The 12,538-nt window shown below is 38.2% G+C and overlaps 1 protein-coding gene across 1 annotated transcript in view; it reads right to left on the reverse strand.

Moving 5' to 3' along the window:
- Window positions 1-12,538, reverse strand: part of MUC5AC (mucin 5AC, oligomeric mucus/gel-forming) — a 35,872-nt gene that overhangs the window by 12,576 nt on the left and 10,758 nt on the right. Inside the window, exons 2-10 of the mRNA XM_063399127.1 lie at window positions 5,997-6,059; window positions 5,020-5,085; window positions 4,360-4,621; window positions 3,774-3,888; window positions 3,073-3,163; window positions 2,129-2,238; window positions 1,699-1,915; window positions 650-775; window positions 55-172 (exon numbers count right to left, since the gene is read on the reverse strand). Of these exons, the coding sequence (XP_063255197.1) occupies window positions 55-172; window positions 650-775; window positions 1,699-1,915; window positions 2,129-2,238; window positions 3,073-3,163; window positions 3,774-3,888; window positions 4,360-4,621; window positions 5,020-5,085; window positions 5,997-6,059 (1,168 nt within the window). The remainder of the gene's footprint in view (window positions 1-54; window positions 173-649; window positions 776-1,698; window positions 1,916-2,128; window positions 2,239-3,072; window positions 3,164-3,773; window positions 3,889-4,359; window positions 4,622-5,019; window positions 5,086-5,996; window positions 6,060-12,538) is intronic.

The following is a 12,538-nucleotide window of genomic DNA, read 5'->3' on the forward strand; positions in this document are numbered from 1 at the left end:
AACCCATTAAATATATGAGAGGAAAGAGTGAGTTAGAAAAGTAACAAAGGTTACCAGGTCTGGCATGGCTCTGAAAAAGAAGATCCTGTAGCATAGGTTTTGCCATTGTAAATACAGGAGCACTCCTGCTGGGGAATGCAGCCAGAATTGTTGATGTCATCGAATACAGTCCCTAGATTTAAAAAAAATATATAAAAAGACAAAAGCTTGGTCAATTAAAGAGGCATTTCCTATACATCACTTTATTTGTTACAATTCCTAAATATTTTCTTAGCAAGAGACCTGCGGTTGTTGTGAGTGGACACACCAATGCTGAGGACAGCAGGACTCTGTCAGTTTGCCGAGTAAAGGATTCAACCTTGTATTCTTAAATTCCACCTGCTCTGAAAGAGGGACTTGTAGTGCAGGTGCCTAGCTGAAAGACTGGTCTTCGTCCGTTTGCTGTTCTTTTTTCCTTCTTTCTGAATATTGCACATGAATTGGCAATTAGTTCAGACATCTTTTCTCAGCTGACACATGACAAATGTTTGTCAGTCGCAGCTGTGAAAAATACAACTAATATGAGGCTTAAATCCCATGGAACCTACCCAAATCCTACAGGTAAGCTCTTATTCTTTGAGATCAGAGATGTGAGTACTTAAGAACTTGCCTGGGGGGCAGAAACAGCCATCAATACAGTGTTCTTCACAAAACAGAGACCGTTCAGGATTCGTGCATGTATCAGCACAGGGGGAGTTGCACTCCTGGTACTGCATGTTGTAAGGACACTTCTTGGCTGAAATTTAAAGGAAGAGGGTTTTTTTTTCAGTCAAAAGTATTTGTAGTTCACTGTACATGTAAATATTTATATCCATTTAAGTTTTTCAGCTAGATTGAAAAAAACCACACCAAACTGCAAACTGATTGCTAGCTCTCAAACTTTTCAAGTTTAACCACCTAGATGCCTATTTTACAGCTGAGATGTGCATTCCGTGACTCTGATGCTGAACTGGCTCGATGACCTGACTTCCGGAGACAGCAAGGTAAGGACCTCAGAAAGCCAGCAAGGTCTGTTTCCACTGAAGGCTCCCTTCCCTATGGACACCTGTACTGCTAGTGAAATGTAAGACCTAAATTCCTAAAGCTTTAGTACATTTGCATTTTGAGATACCATCAGAAGGAACAAATAGCACCTTATGGGCTTTTGTTTTGGAGCAAATGCTGGTGACTATTAACAGCTACCCACCATAATCAAGTATATATTTAAATCAACACAAACTCATCACTACCAAGCAAGAGGACATAAACAGGTGATTAGCCAGCCATACACTTGTGAAGATCCAATCAGTTAATTGAGAACAACAAATGCTGTAGCCACCACGAGGAAAGGAAACGGAATACAAGCAACCAAGTAACTATGCCTCATTTTTCCTTCTTGCTTCTCCTTTATTTGCTTCCTCCACTGCACCAGTTTGTTAATTTACACTTTCACTCTCATCAGAGTACCCATGTTAGTGTTTTGGTAGTGTTTAATTCAGTCTGCATTAAAATCCTTAGCTCTCTTGCTGAAGTCTTCATGCTGGAACTCATAGATCAGAATTTTCTAAAGAATTCAATCTTGAAGAGCCTGTAACTCCTCCTGCACCCTCAGCATTATTTGAGAGCTTGTTGTTTGTTAGTTACTGAGCATGAAGTACGGCTGTCTCCAGTGATACTCACGGCACAGTTTTGAAGTTCTCCAGTCCAGGGGCTGCCCACCAGCATGAGCACACTGCCGGGAGTACTCAGCAATGGTGTCACAGATGCATGAGCTGTTTTTGGAGTCTGCAGAACGGCACAAGTCATCTTGGCAAGCCTTAATGTAATCTTTAACATCAACTAGGTCATTACACTCTGCAAATGCAGAGCTGGTCAATGTTTTCTCGCATATGTCATCCTTTGGAGGAAAAAAATAGACAATTCTCAGTAAATAGAAAGAAGTTGGGGGGGAGTGTTTGGTATTGTTATTTTGTGTAATTATTATGTAATGGAATCTTATAGCCCTCTTTAAGTTGTTGAGTGAGGGCTTTTCCTATTTACATGTATGAAGCTGTAGAAGGACACAGATAAATCTGAAAGAAAAATAAAAGGGTAGTCAAAAGATCCTTACAAGATTATCAGGGCAGTTATATGTCGGGATAGAAGTGGAGTCTTCACAGTGTTCTGTTGGCCCATCCATTTTCTGCATGTTCCCAAACTGCAAGGCTGTCATCTTAACATCTGTAGAAAAGAAGTTTAATAACGAAGATCAGAGGTCTTTGTTCAAAGCAACTGCCTGCTACCTTTTTTTCTCTCAGGAATTTGGGCCAAAGACTGGCCAAAACAGTTAGCTCCCTTAAGCCTTTAAATGTGATCATCACTCCTTCCAAAGGAAGCTCTACATCACTACCTCAATTTACTTTGTACAGCACCCTGGAAAAAGTAAACATTGGAAAACAATTCTCAGCTTATTACATCTAGATGCACACTAAGATTTTTTCCAGAAAAATAACAAACTCTTCAGATTATATTGAGCCTATACAGGGCATATGGGCAGAGAAAAAAAAGATTGAAACAGGAGTTTGGACAATGGAGACTGTTGTAAGACAAGGTTTAGGAAAATGCTCAAGCTCGAATAGTTAAAAAAATAAGATCTTACAAAGATTATGCAAATCAGCAGGGAAATGTGGATATCCTGATTTTGAGACAAAAATGAAACAAGGGATGTACTGTCTAGAAAATATAATTGCCTTTTGTTGTATTGGATATATTTCTATATTTATCTTGCTAGTGAAAATCCTCTCATTTTTATGGAGTTACCTGATTAGTTTTACCAGCATGGTGTACAACAGCGGCATGCAAGAGATAATGTAATCAGCTGTTAGCACCAGTACTATATTTACACTCAAAGCATTAACTTATATAATCTGATCTCTCTACTACACATTTTAAAATAGAGATTGAATTGTATCCTATGGGTAAACCATTTAACAGGATGGGAAAGAGGAATCCTTATGATGTCAGAGCCTGTTGGAGATCCCATAAACCAATTTTTTTTTAATTTAAAACACTTACTGTTTGAAACGAACTCATTGTATATGGGAAAGCCATTGAAGTCACCACAAAGTCCACAAGTCTGATTGGCATACTTCTCACTCAATTCCAGCTAAAATGATGAACATTAAGTTGACAGAAGTTAGTATAAATATTCTAAAGTGTATTCAAGACCAAACACTTTCACCTGCTGTCTCTTAGTATTTCTTGTTAGATCTGTGAAATTTTATTTAGCAATTTCATTCAAACATGAAGGATAGAATAAAGAGTCAGCTTAGATTTGATTGCAGAGTCCAAGCTATTGATACTATTGACACAGATTTCAGATTTCACTGTACTATCTATACTGTTCTCAGCCACTTTCATTGATTCTTCAGGAAGAAAATCAAATCCACAGAAAAAAACGAAGGCATAGGAGACTGAAATTCTGCTAAAAAATACATTTGAAGGGGTAATTACACCCTATAATAGTACCAACAGCTAATGATAAAATGAAAATGATTTTTCATCCCATTTTAAGAAGATGCCTGCTATTCACTAGGTATAAATCCATGTAATGTTATTTAGGACTACCTGGATACAAGCCTATCTTTACTAAGAAAGAATATCTCAACAGTATGAGATAAGAGGGCAGTAGCAACCTCTAAACTGGCAGGGACAGGCCTGATCAAAGATTAGGTCTGCTCTCTGAAGCAGTAGACAGGTCCAGGAGCAGTTCTTACCAGAATGCTGTCCTTTTCATTCCACAATAATACAACTCCGATTTTGCTGCCAACTTTCACATAAATGCTGCTCTTCTCTATCGTAATACCAGATTGACTGTATGGCAGCTGAACTCTGGGAAAAGGCAGAAAGAACACTAGTTAACTTCTGATCCAAATGTTTGATAAGAAGAGGAGAAAGTCTTATGCTATCTGCCATCTGTAGGGATTCTAAAATAGTGTATTTTTGGGAAAGAAAAGCAATTACAAAATAGGATGGTCTAACATTATCAAATATAGATCTAAATTTGGATCCAGCTTCTCAGAACATTTCATCCAAATTTTATTTTTGAGGAAATCCTTAAGGGAAGGATTTATTTTCTGTGACGGGCATTAATTCATTTTATTCATTATTTTATTTATTTTATTTTATTAATTTATTTTATTCATCAATTCATTGGATTCATCATTTATGTTGGTAACATTGTCAGATCTTACTGAAGAACACGTAATTGTTTCCCCCCCAAACACATCGAAGTACTTGTAAAGATTGGAAAAAAATCCAGAAAGCCCGTGGATACCAAAGAGGTGTTAGGAATGAGCGTACCTGTTGCCGTCGACCATGACAGCGCCCTTTGTCAGCTCTGCAACGACGCCTTCCAGCTTCATGGTGATGCGCTTGATGGTCGGGGCGTCGGCCACCACCTCACGCCTAATCTGGATGTTGAAGTCCTCATAGGGGGCGTTGCAGTGGGAGGCAAAAACATAATTACAGAGCCCGGGGAAGGTGAATATGTCTCCGTCGAAGGTCTTGAAGTGGAAGCTGCCCCACGTGCTGCACACACGGCCATTGTGAGCGGGATTAGCAGCTGTGAATTAAAACTGCCTGTTAAAGAACGACTTAAAATCCCCAGCCTTCACATGGGGAAAATCAACTTGTCCAAATCTTTGTTTTCTCACTAAATGTTTTTTTCCCCTCCTACTTCCATTTGGTTTTTTTCTATCTAACCACTCTACAGCTGTGTATTCATTCATCACTCATGTCTATTACTCATATACCCCTACAAATAGTTATAGTTATGTTCAGCTAGAGCTTAGTCACCTTCATTTCAACTAAGACAACAGTTTATTTCTAATCACCATGTTTCTCCTCTGAATTATCCATGACTTCCTTTATCAGTACCTTTCCCCATTTATATTAAAGTCTTCTGTCTATACCCCCTACAACTGAACAATTAACTGAATACATTTTGTTTACTTGACTTACGTGTTATTGCTACATTTGTCAGCAGTGATGGGATGAAGTTCAAGTTAGCTGCAATTCTGATAGAAGCTAGAAAAAAAATAAGAAAGAAATCAAAAACTAGTATGACAATACCTAAATTTGCATGTAGGATAGACACAGGAAGGACTAGAGAGTTAATATGCCAGACCCAAGGAAACAGTATTAAGCGTGTTTTATTTTACACAGGTTAAAAGTACATACTAAAATTTGAACTCGGGATACTAAAGTCATAAGAAATTGCTTTCAGCTGTGATGATCTGCATTTTTTACATGTCACCTTTGACCCTTTTATGAAACTGTGCTGCATCAGAATATTGGAATTCTTCAGAGACACTGAACAATACAAAGGACTAAGCTGTACTACACTAGCCTTTTACTGCTACAAAAACATAGTTGCCTTCTCATTACACCTCATCTTTCTAAGGAGGGAATGAAAACCTTAACTATCATCTTTTCTCTGTTTTATATTTTTCTATTAAGGGACTGAAAACACTTCTAACTGATCACACATTTGTTGACAGGACAGACACAAATCATTACATGGTAAAAGCCAGCAAGGATGGGTTCCTATCTTGATTTCCCAATATCAGTCACTGATTTCACAGCAGACCAAAGTGTTCTCGCTTCCTCTTTTTAGAAGGAATCAAATATCACTTTGATTTTACATGTACATGTTCATGCAGATATGCATACAGCCTCTACAAACACAACTGTTTTCTTAGTTAACTATGATTATACAAATAAAACCATACTGTGTAATGTGTGTGTGTACTTAGTAACTGGTGTGTAGTAAATAAATTATTATTCTTAGAGAGAGAGAGAGAGAGAGAGATGTTAATACACATAACTTTTCATGTGGCACTACCAGCAATACGCTAAGGAGGATTTCTTTAAGGCATTTTTATTATTCAGTATGGATGCAGCAAATAAATACAAATATAGAGTATAAATAAATGTACCATTTTGTTTCCGTAGAAGACCCCCAGAAAACTGACTTCCTATTTGGATTCCAATCTGACCTCCTGTAAAAAAATTGTGAAAAGCATATTAAGTGTAATATCCTGTACTTGAACTTATAAACCAAAGCATTTAGCTAGGATCAAAGGACACAGATACAACTCTGTAAAACAAAGGGGAGAGTCTCCTTTATCACATCAGAGAAAATGAAACAGACTCCTCAAAAAAATGAAAATGTAATTATAGAAAGATGTTCTGTTACAAATACACAAAATTTGTAATCCAAATAACATATGTATATCTACTTTCTTTCTCTCAAAACTCACTGCAAGAGATTCTAAGGAATGGATAATAGCCCTGATTTCACTGCTGCACTAGATCTCAGTAATATGTGAAACAATACAGGAGGAATTCACAAAATGCAGGTAAGTCATCTATTAAAATTCTTGTGTAGAAGCTAGGTTATAAGAAAAGGCATGAAAGTAGTTAAAAGAATCAAGGGACTTCTAGCTTGATCCAATAATGGCTGCAGATATTTATGACAGTTTCTTGTCTAGTGTCTAAGCATAGGGCCTTTTCTCAGGGAGGGGATGGGAAGCCTCAGTCAGGGATCTAGATTTGCTTTACAGCTGGATACAAGAAGGCACCTCTGAGGGACAACACAAGGGCCACAGCCTGAGCAGTAACCCAGCAGTAACCAGGCTTCCTCTTCTACCCATCTACTCACTTAAAGATTGCTCAAACTCACATCTTGTCTGCAGAAAACATTAAGCATCATGCTGTAAAGCTATTTGACCAAGGGTTCTTGCTACAACACCTGAAGCAAAGACTTTTGAGAGATGACAAATACTCTCCTGAATGCTTTGATTCCTAGAAAAAGACTGACCCTGACCTCCCAGGTTGATGTTCTAAGGTCTTGGATTTTATAAGTAAATATATCAGGCATTTCCTGTAACAGTTGAAGGTCTACAACTTTATTTTGTGAAGGACTGAATGCAGTCAGGATGTGATAACTGTGCTTGTAACACATTGACGAATAGGTGCCTTTAACCTGCCAAGTCTAAATCCTCACAGGATTTAAGCGATGAAATGACTAATTTCTGAATCCTTATCTGGGTTATGTGAATGAGCACTGCAGGTGCCTAGAGAATTTCTCAAAGCAGAACTGCCTGTGGAGTTTGCCCTCAGTCAGGCCCCCTTCTTCCTTATACAACAGCTGAGAAGAGTTCACTGAGTCAGAATTGGATCCATAAGACCCAGCTCACTGAACTGAGAGCCTCACTGGTGGAAGAGGGGGAAATGCTGAAGTCAGGGGTGTGCCAGAAGGCCCAGTCGCCTTTGGCACTTACATTCCCTGCTGAGCCTTTCCTCCACTGAAGACCTTGGAGCATGTACCTCCATGAAACCTGAACAACCCTCTTTGCCTTTAAAATAATGGGATTAGGAGCACCTTTCTTTAAGAGAATATTTTTTAAATATAACTTCTGGCTGTGCACTGTGTAAGCAGATTTATTACTTGATCCCAGAGCTAAAGAGTGCCTATCTGAAGGAGTTCAAGTCCCTGTCCCAAAGAGAACCCCAAGAGATTACTGGCTTTGGAGCAGAGGGTTCTGGGCAGTCCCACCACAGCTAGAAGTTGCTGCAATGTCTGCAGATTCTTTCAGCTCTAAGCTTTTAATTCTTTTCTCATTTAACTTTGTGCTTGACTCCTAGGGATGTGCAAAGAAGTAACGTGGGACAGAGTTTAACCATTTTCCATTTCCTGCTCATGTTTGAATGTCATAGATAATAACATTAAGTAAACATATTCACAGCATTATAATTTATACTGATTATAGTTGATGAAAATATAATTGGTGAAAAAAAGTGATATAAATCAGGTAAAAGAAATAGCTCTTTAACTCTACATAATAGGCTGAAGTTTGCTTTCACATTACACATCCATAGGAATCTCAGCAGGCATAGAATCATAGAAGGTTTGTTTATTCTAGTGTGGGAACCTTTGTAACAGAGCAAAATAGATCTATACATGTATTTTGTTCTGTTAATTTTTCTCAAGGAAATAGCAGGAGCTCTTGTTTACTTAGCAAATACATCATTCCCAAGGAAATTCTACCTGCATTGGTTTGTTTAGCAATTACACAATGCCACGCTGTTTACTATTATAAAAATAAGTGTCTCTCAGTTGTAAGAAATTTACTATTTGATAATTTGGAAATTAACCTAATTATTAAGAATATTTGGATGGATCCTGCAAAGTCTACATCCAGCTAGTAATTATTGTTGTCATCAGTTTATGGAAGTTAATATTTGACACAAAATATAAAGGCAGGCATGCAACGTTTGTGGAGATGGTATGGGATAGGATCATTATTCTTTAGTCCGAATATCGGAAAATATTTTCCACAGGGTGTGATTCAAATAAAGAGGTGTTTGCTGGACACTGTCTAATCACCACTCATTTTTCAAAGCAGTTTGTCAGATTAGCACTGCACAGGAGAAATAGCTTTATTGTTCCGTGAATGGCTGAAAACACTTCAGACCAACATTGCGCAACTCCAAACAGAAGTTTATACTCTACGAGACCGTTGTGTTTTCAAGTACAATCTAACAACTGGCCAATGTTTTAGTGTTTATTGCACAAACTATAAAGCCACCTTAAATTATATTTGTACTTCTCAATGTTTTGAAAATGATATTCAAGATAAATTTAGCTAGGCAATCTGCAGATTTTAAAATGTCAGCTGACAGAAATTACTGCACATGAACAGGACTGACTTATCAAGCTTGTACTCCTGCAAGTAGTTCCAATTTGATTGGGTCCATCAACTTAACAGGGTTAACCATATTAATAAAAAATGCCAAGACCAGCCCTGATGGATATATAGTATCGACAGGTGAAAAAAACCCATCCAAAAAAAGGGCTTGTGGTGTCACATAAATCTCCCTGTCCTGCTCATACTCAATATGTGTGATTTATATAATTCTTTTGCATAAGGTATTATAAATTAGTTACTGCACAATTAGTTACTGAAAAGCCTTGCCATATGAATATTCCCTCCTGGCTTCTTTTGCAAAAGAAGTTGCAAGAAATGTTGAGAAATCTGGTATAAGCTCCTGGTAGGTGACAAAATACTGAAAAAGACTAACCAGTGGTCTGATCTAGCAACTGGAAAATTTAGTGGTTTAAATTTCATAAGAACCATAACACTCATAATGAATTCCAATGCAAAATGCAACAGGAATAAAATGTTTTTGTAAGGCATATGGGATACTGAAAATCTGACATTTTAAGACATGAATAAGAGTTTTTTTGGATTTGATCTTCGAGGCTACTTTCCATATGTAGTTATATACAGAAGTTTGAGGCAATATTAAATCAGTCCAGTTAAGAGACAGACATTTAATTCTCATGAAAATATATAAAGAAATCTTGTCAGCCACCTCTTATATGAATCAATTAGTACAGTTGTTTAAAATATATTACTAGGTCTAAACAGAGTATTTTTTCTTTTCCCGATAAAAAAGACAATTTCTTACCTATTTGATGGATACAGCAAACTGCTAACAGGAAAGCCCATTCTGGTAGCAATATCCCCCTGCCAAACCCCATCTTGAGTGGAGTTTGGCACAAGGATGTTGGGTCTAAACTTGATCAGGACCGTAGTTCATCTGTGCTTTGTCGCTCTTATATAGTAGGTAATTTTGGCTTCAGTCCCAGATTGATTCAGAGAGTGTAGAAAGGTGAGGTTTGGGGGATTTTAGCTAATGAACAGGTAAACAGAGGATGCTCTTCCTTCCTCAGAAACTGGCCAATGGTATTTGCATTTTGGGAGGAGTAAATACATTTACGTATGTACAATTTAAGGTTCAGTCTAGTAAAGAAACGTAACATGACTGCAAATAAAATGCAACTCCTCCTCCACAAATAACAGGTCCTGGAACAATTTCATTTGGTGTTGCTTTACAGTTATGCAGATGGATGGCAAGTAACTGTTCTAAGTTTTTCAGTACTATAATTGATGCCAGGCAACTCCTTAGCAAAACCCCTACTGACTTCTGAAGTTCGTGGAATATTTCATATGTAGGGACCCAGCATTAAGAAGTCCCTCCATGCTTACTGGGGCAGCTGATCTTGTAAAAAGAACAGAATAGTAGCCTTGAAGGGTCGTGCAGTCTCCCGTGGCCACGCTGCGTGCACGCCGTGGAAACCCCTCTGTGTGGCACTGACAGGCGTTAGGCACCCATCTGAGGCACATTCAGCCAGCTTCACCTACACCTAACCTGCATGTGTCAGAGATGCCCTTAAACCTTGAAATCTACCTTTCAGTCCTCTGGGTTTGCCTTCTCATAGAAAATATCAGGAGTGATTTCAGCCAGCCAGCCAGCCCAGCCTTGTACCAGCTTTCTAGGATTAAAAGGATTGATTATAGTCTGTGATCATTACGACATTGTTTCAGAATCATTCTTGTTTAATTCTGTTCACATCCACAGAGTTATGAGAACTACAAATTAGAGAAACAGGCAATGAATCAAGGGTATAAGGCTTGCCAGTAAAGGTTTAACAGACCTTTTTTTCCTGAACATTGACTTTTTGCAGTTTTACTGGGCAATCATTTCAAAAGCAGGAACAAATGCATACTACAATAAGCACAGACAGTGTTTCTACTTCTTGTCACTTCATCTTTTTTAGCTTGACATTGGAGGTAGGATGAGTTGCTCTGGGCAGATTTCTGTCAATTTCCTAGGTCAATAGATCTTACTTTAATATAGTAAAAGATGGACAAAACTATTCAAAGTTAGTGAAACAATTCTTTTAAAACTGCTAGCTTTGGCAAAAGCAATTTCCAGTCCAGCACTTGGTATATACATCACTTTCCCTCAGTTCACCCCCAGCTTTAACTTCCTCACAGTTTACCAGAGTGCAGGTAGCTGATGGATAAAAAAAATCTCCATCATAAGGAATGGAATGAAGGCTGCTGCTCAGTGGGGGATTTAGCCAGAGGGACCTGGGAGATATAATTTGGGGTGGGGAAGCCTCAGGAGTAAGGGGTAAAAACCCCACAAAAACTAGGATGTGTGGCGAGGCAGAAAGGACTTTCTTTAGGTAAAATGGGACAATTTCACCTTCTACACGTCTGTAAGATTCAGTTCAGCAGTCTCTGCTTGTGTTTATCATTTTTGCTGAAGCAGAGGAAGGACACAAATTCAGGAAGGTGTTCTAATTGTAAAATGAGATCACAGCCATAACCTAACTCAATTCGGTTCTTAGCAAAATCCTACCTTGCAATTATATATTTTAAAATATTTCCGTAAAGGAAGAGAAGAATATAATACAATATTCCATTCAGGTGTTACTGAACTGAAGGTGTCGTTTTCTTTCAATTTTTTCCAGTTCAGCCCCTACTTCCACTTCTGTTTAGCTCTAAAGAGATCAGAGCCTCACATATTTAGTACTATAAAATAAATTAAAAATAGTTTCTTTATGGAGTGTTATCTGGATTTGATTTCTGGACTGAAATCGGTAGAAGCTTGTTATGCCAATGCTGAGGTACTTAAATCAACATTTTGGCCTGCTATAACCTGAAACATATTCTCTGTCAAAATGTCCAGGATGTTTAATGAAGTTACATCTTCCTAATCAGTAGTAAGCTGTTTACACACTCTAAATCTGTATCTTTATGCTTCAGCAAACCAGGAGAAAAGAAAATACTGCATTTCCTGCCCATAGAACATTGTTTTATTCTGTGCCAGTACTTATAATGAATATAAATTCATCTGTACATAGAGAAGGCAAATGATTTCTTGTTTACGTGACCAGTTAGCTGTATTAAACAAATATACTCTAGTCTCACTTAAACAATTAGACAAGCCACGCAGCAGACTTGGCTTTCAGCAACCAACGTGCACATGCCTTTAGCAATAGGCTGTTTGTGATGGTTAGAAGGAGCAGAGCTGGCTCCCTTCTCAGTTACACCCACCGCTGCATGAGGGGCAAAACACAAAGTCGGGATCTTCTTGTGCTGCTTTGAAACATTCAGAGAGAGTTTCTTGTTTTCCACCGGGTTTATAAGAGCAAGGGAATACTGATAAAGGGATGAGCTTTCTGAGGGAGCAATCAGTGCTTTTTGTACTCATCTGGTAAAGGTGATGAAGGTGCCCATACCTAGGATGTTTAGGAATGTCACTGGAGTCAGAGCTGCTTTCTCCTTTGTCCTGTCTCTTTTACTGGGATTGCTGCCAAGCAGAGGGCTATTATCAAACACTTCCCTTTTATTCTAAGATAGTTCTTAATTTTCACTCTCATAACTCTTTCTGACCACAGAAATGCATGTCAGACTTGAATATGTTATTCCACTAAGCATTTAGCAGTGCACAGTAGTTCTTCAGAAGGCTGTCCCAGTTGTAGTCAAAGGTGTTCTTCAAAAGATATTGCCCAGGAATTTTGTTCAAACCTTTTCATGCTCTGGATTTGTTATGATCGCTACTGCTCAGACCAAGATTTTGATCTCTAGGAATGGTCAGACATGTTCCAGTATTCAGC

The sequence above is a fragment of the Prinia subflava genome, chromosome 5, assembly GCF_021018805.1.
Source record: "Prinia subflava isolate CZ2003 ecotype Zambia chromosome 5, Cam_Psub_1.2, whole genome shotgun sequence".
NCBI lineage: Eukaryota > Metazoa > Chordata > Aves > Passeriformes > Cisticolidae > Prinia > Prinia subflava.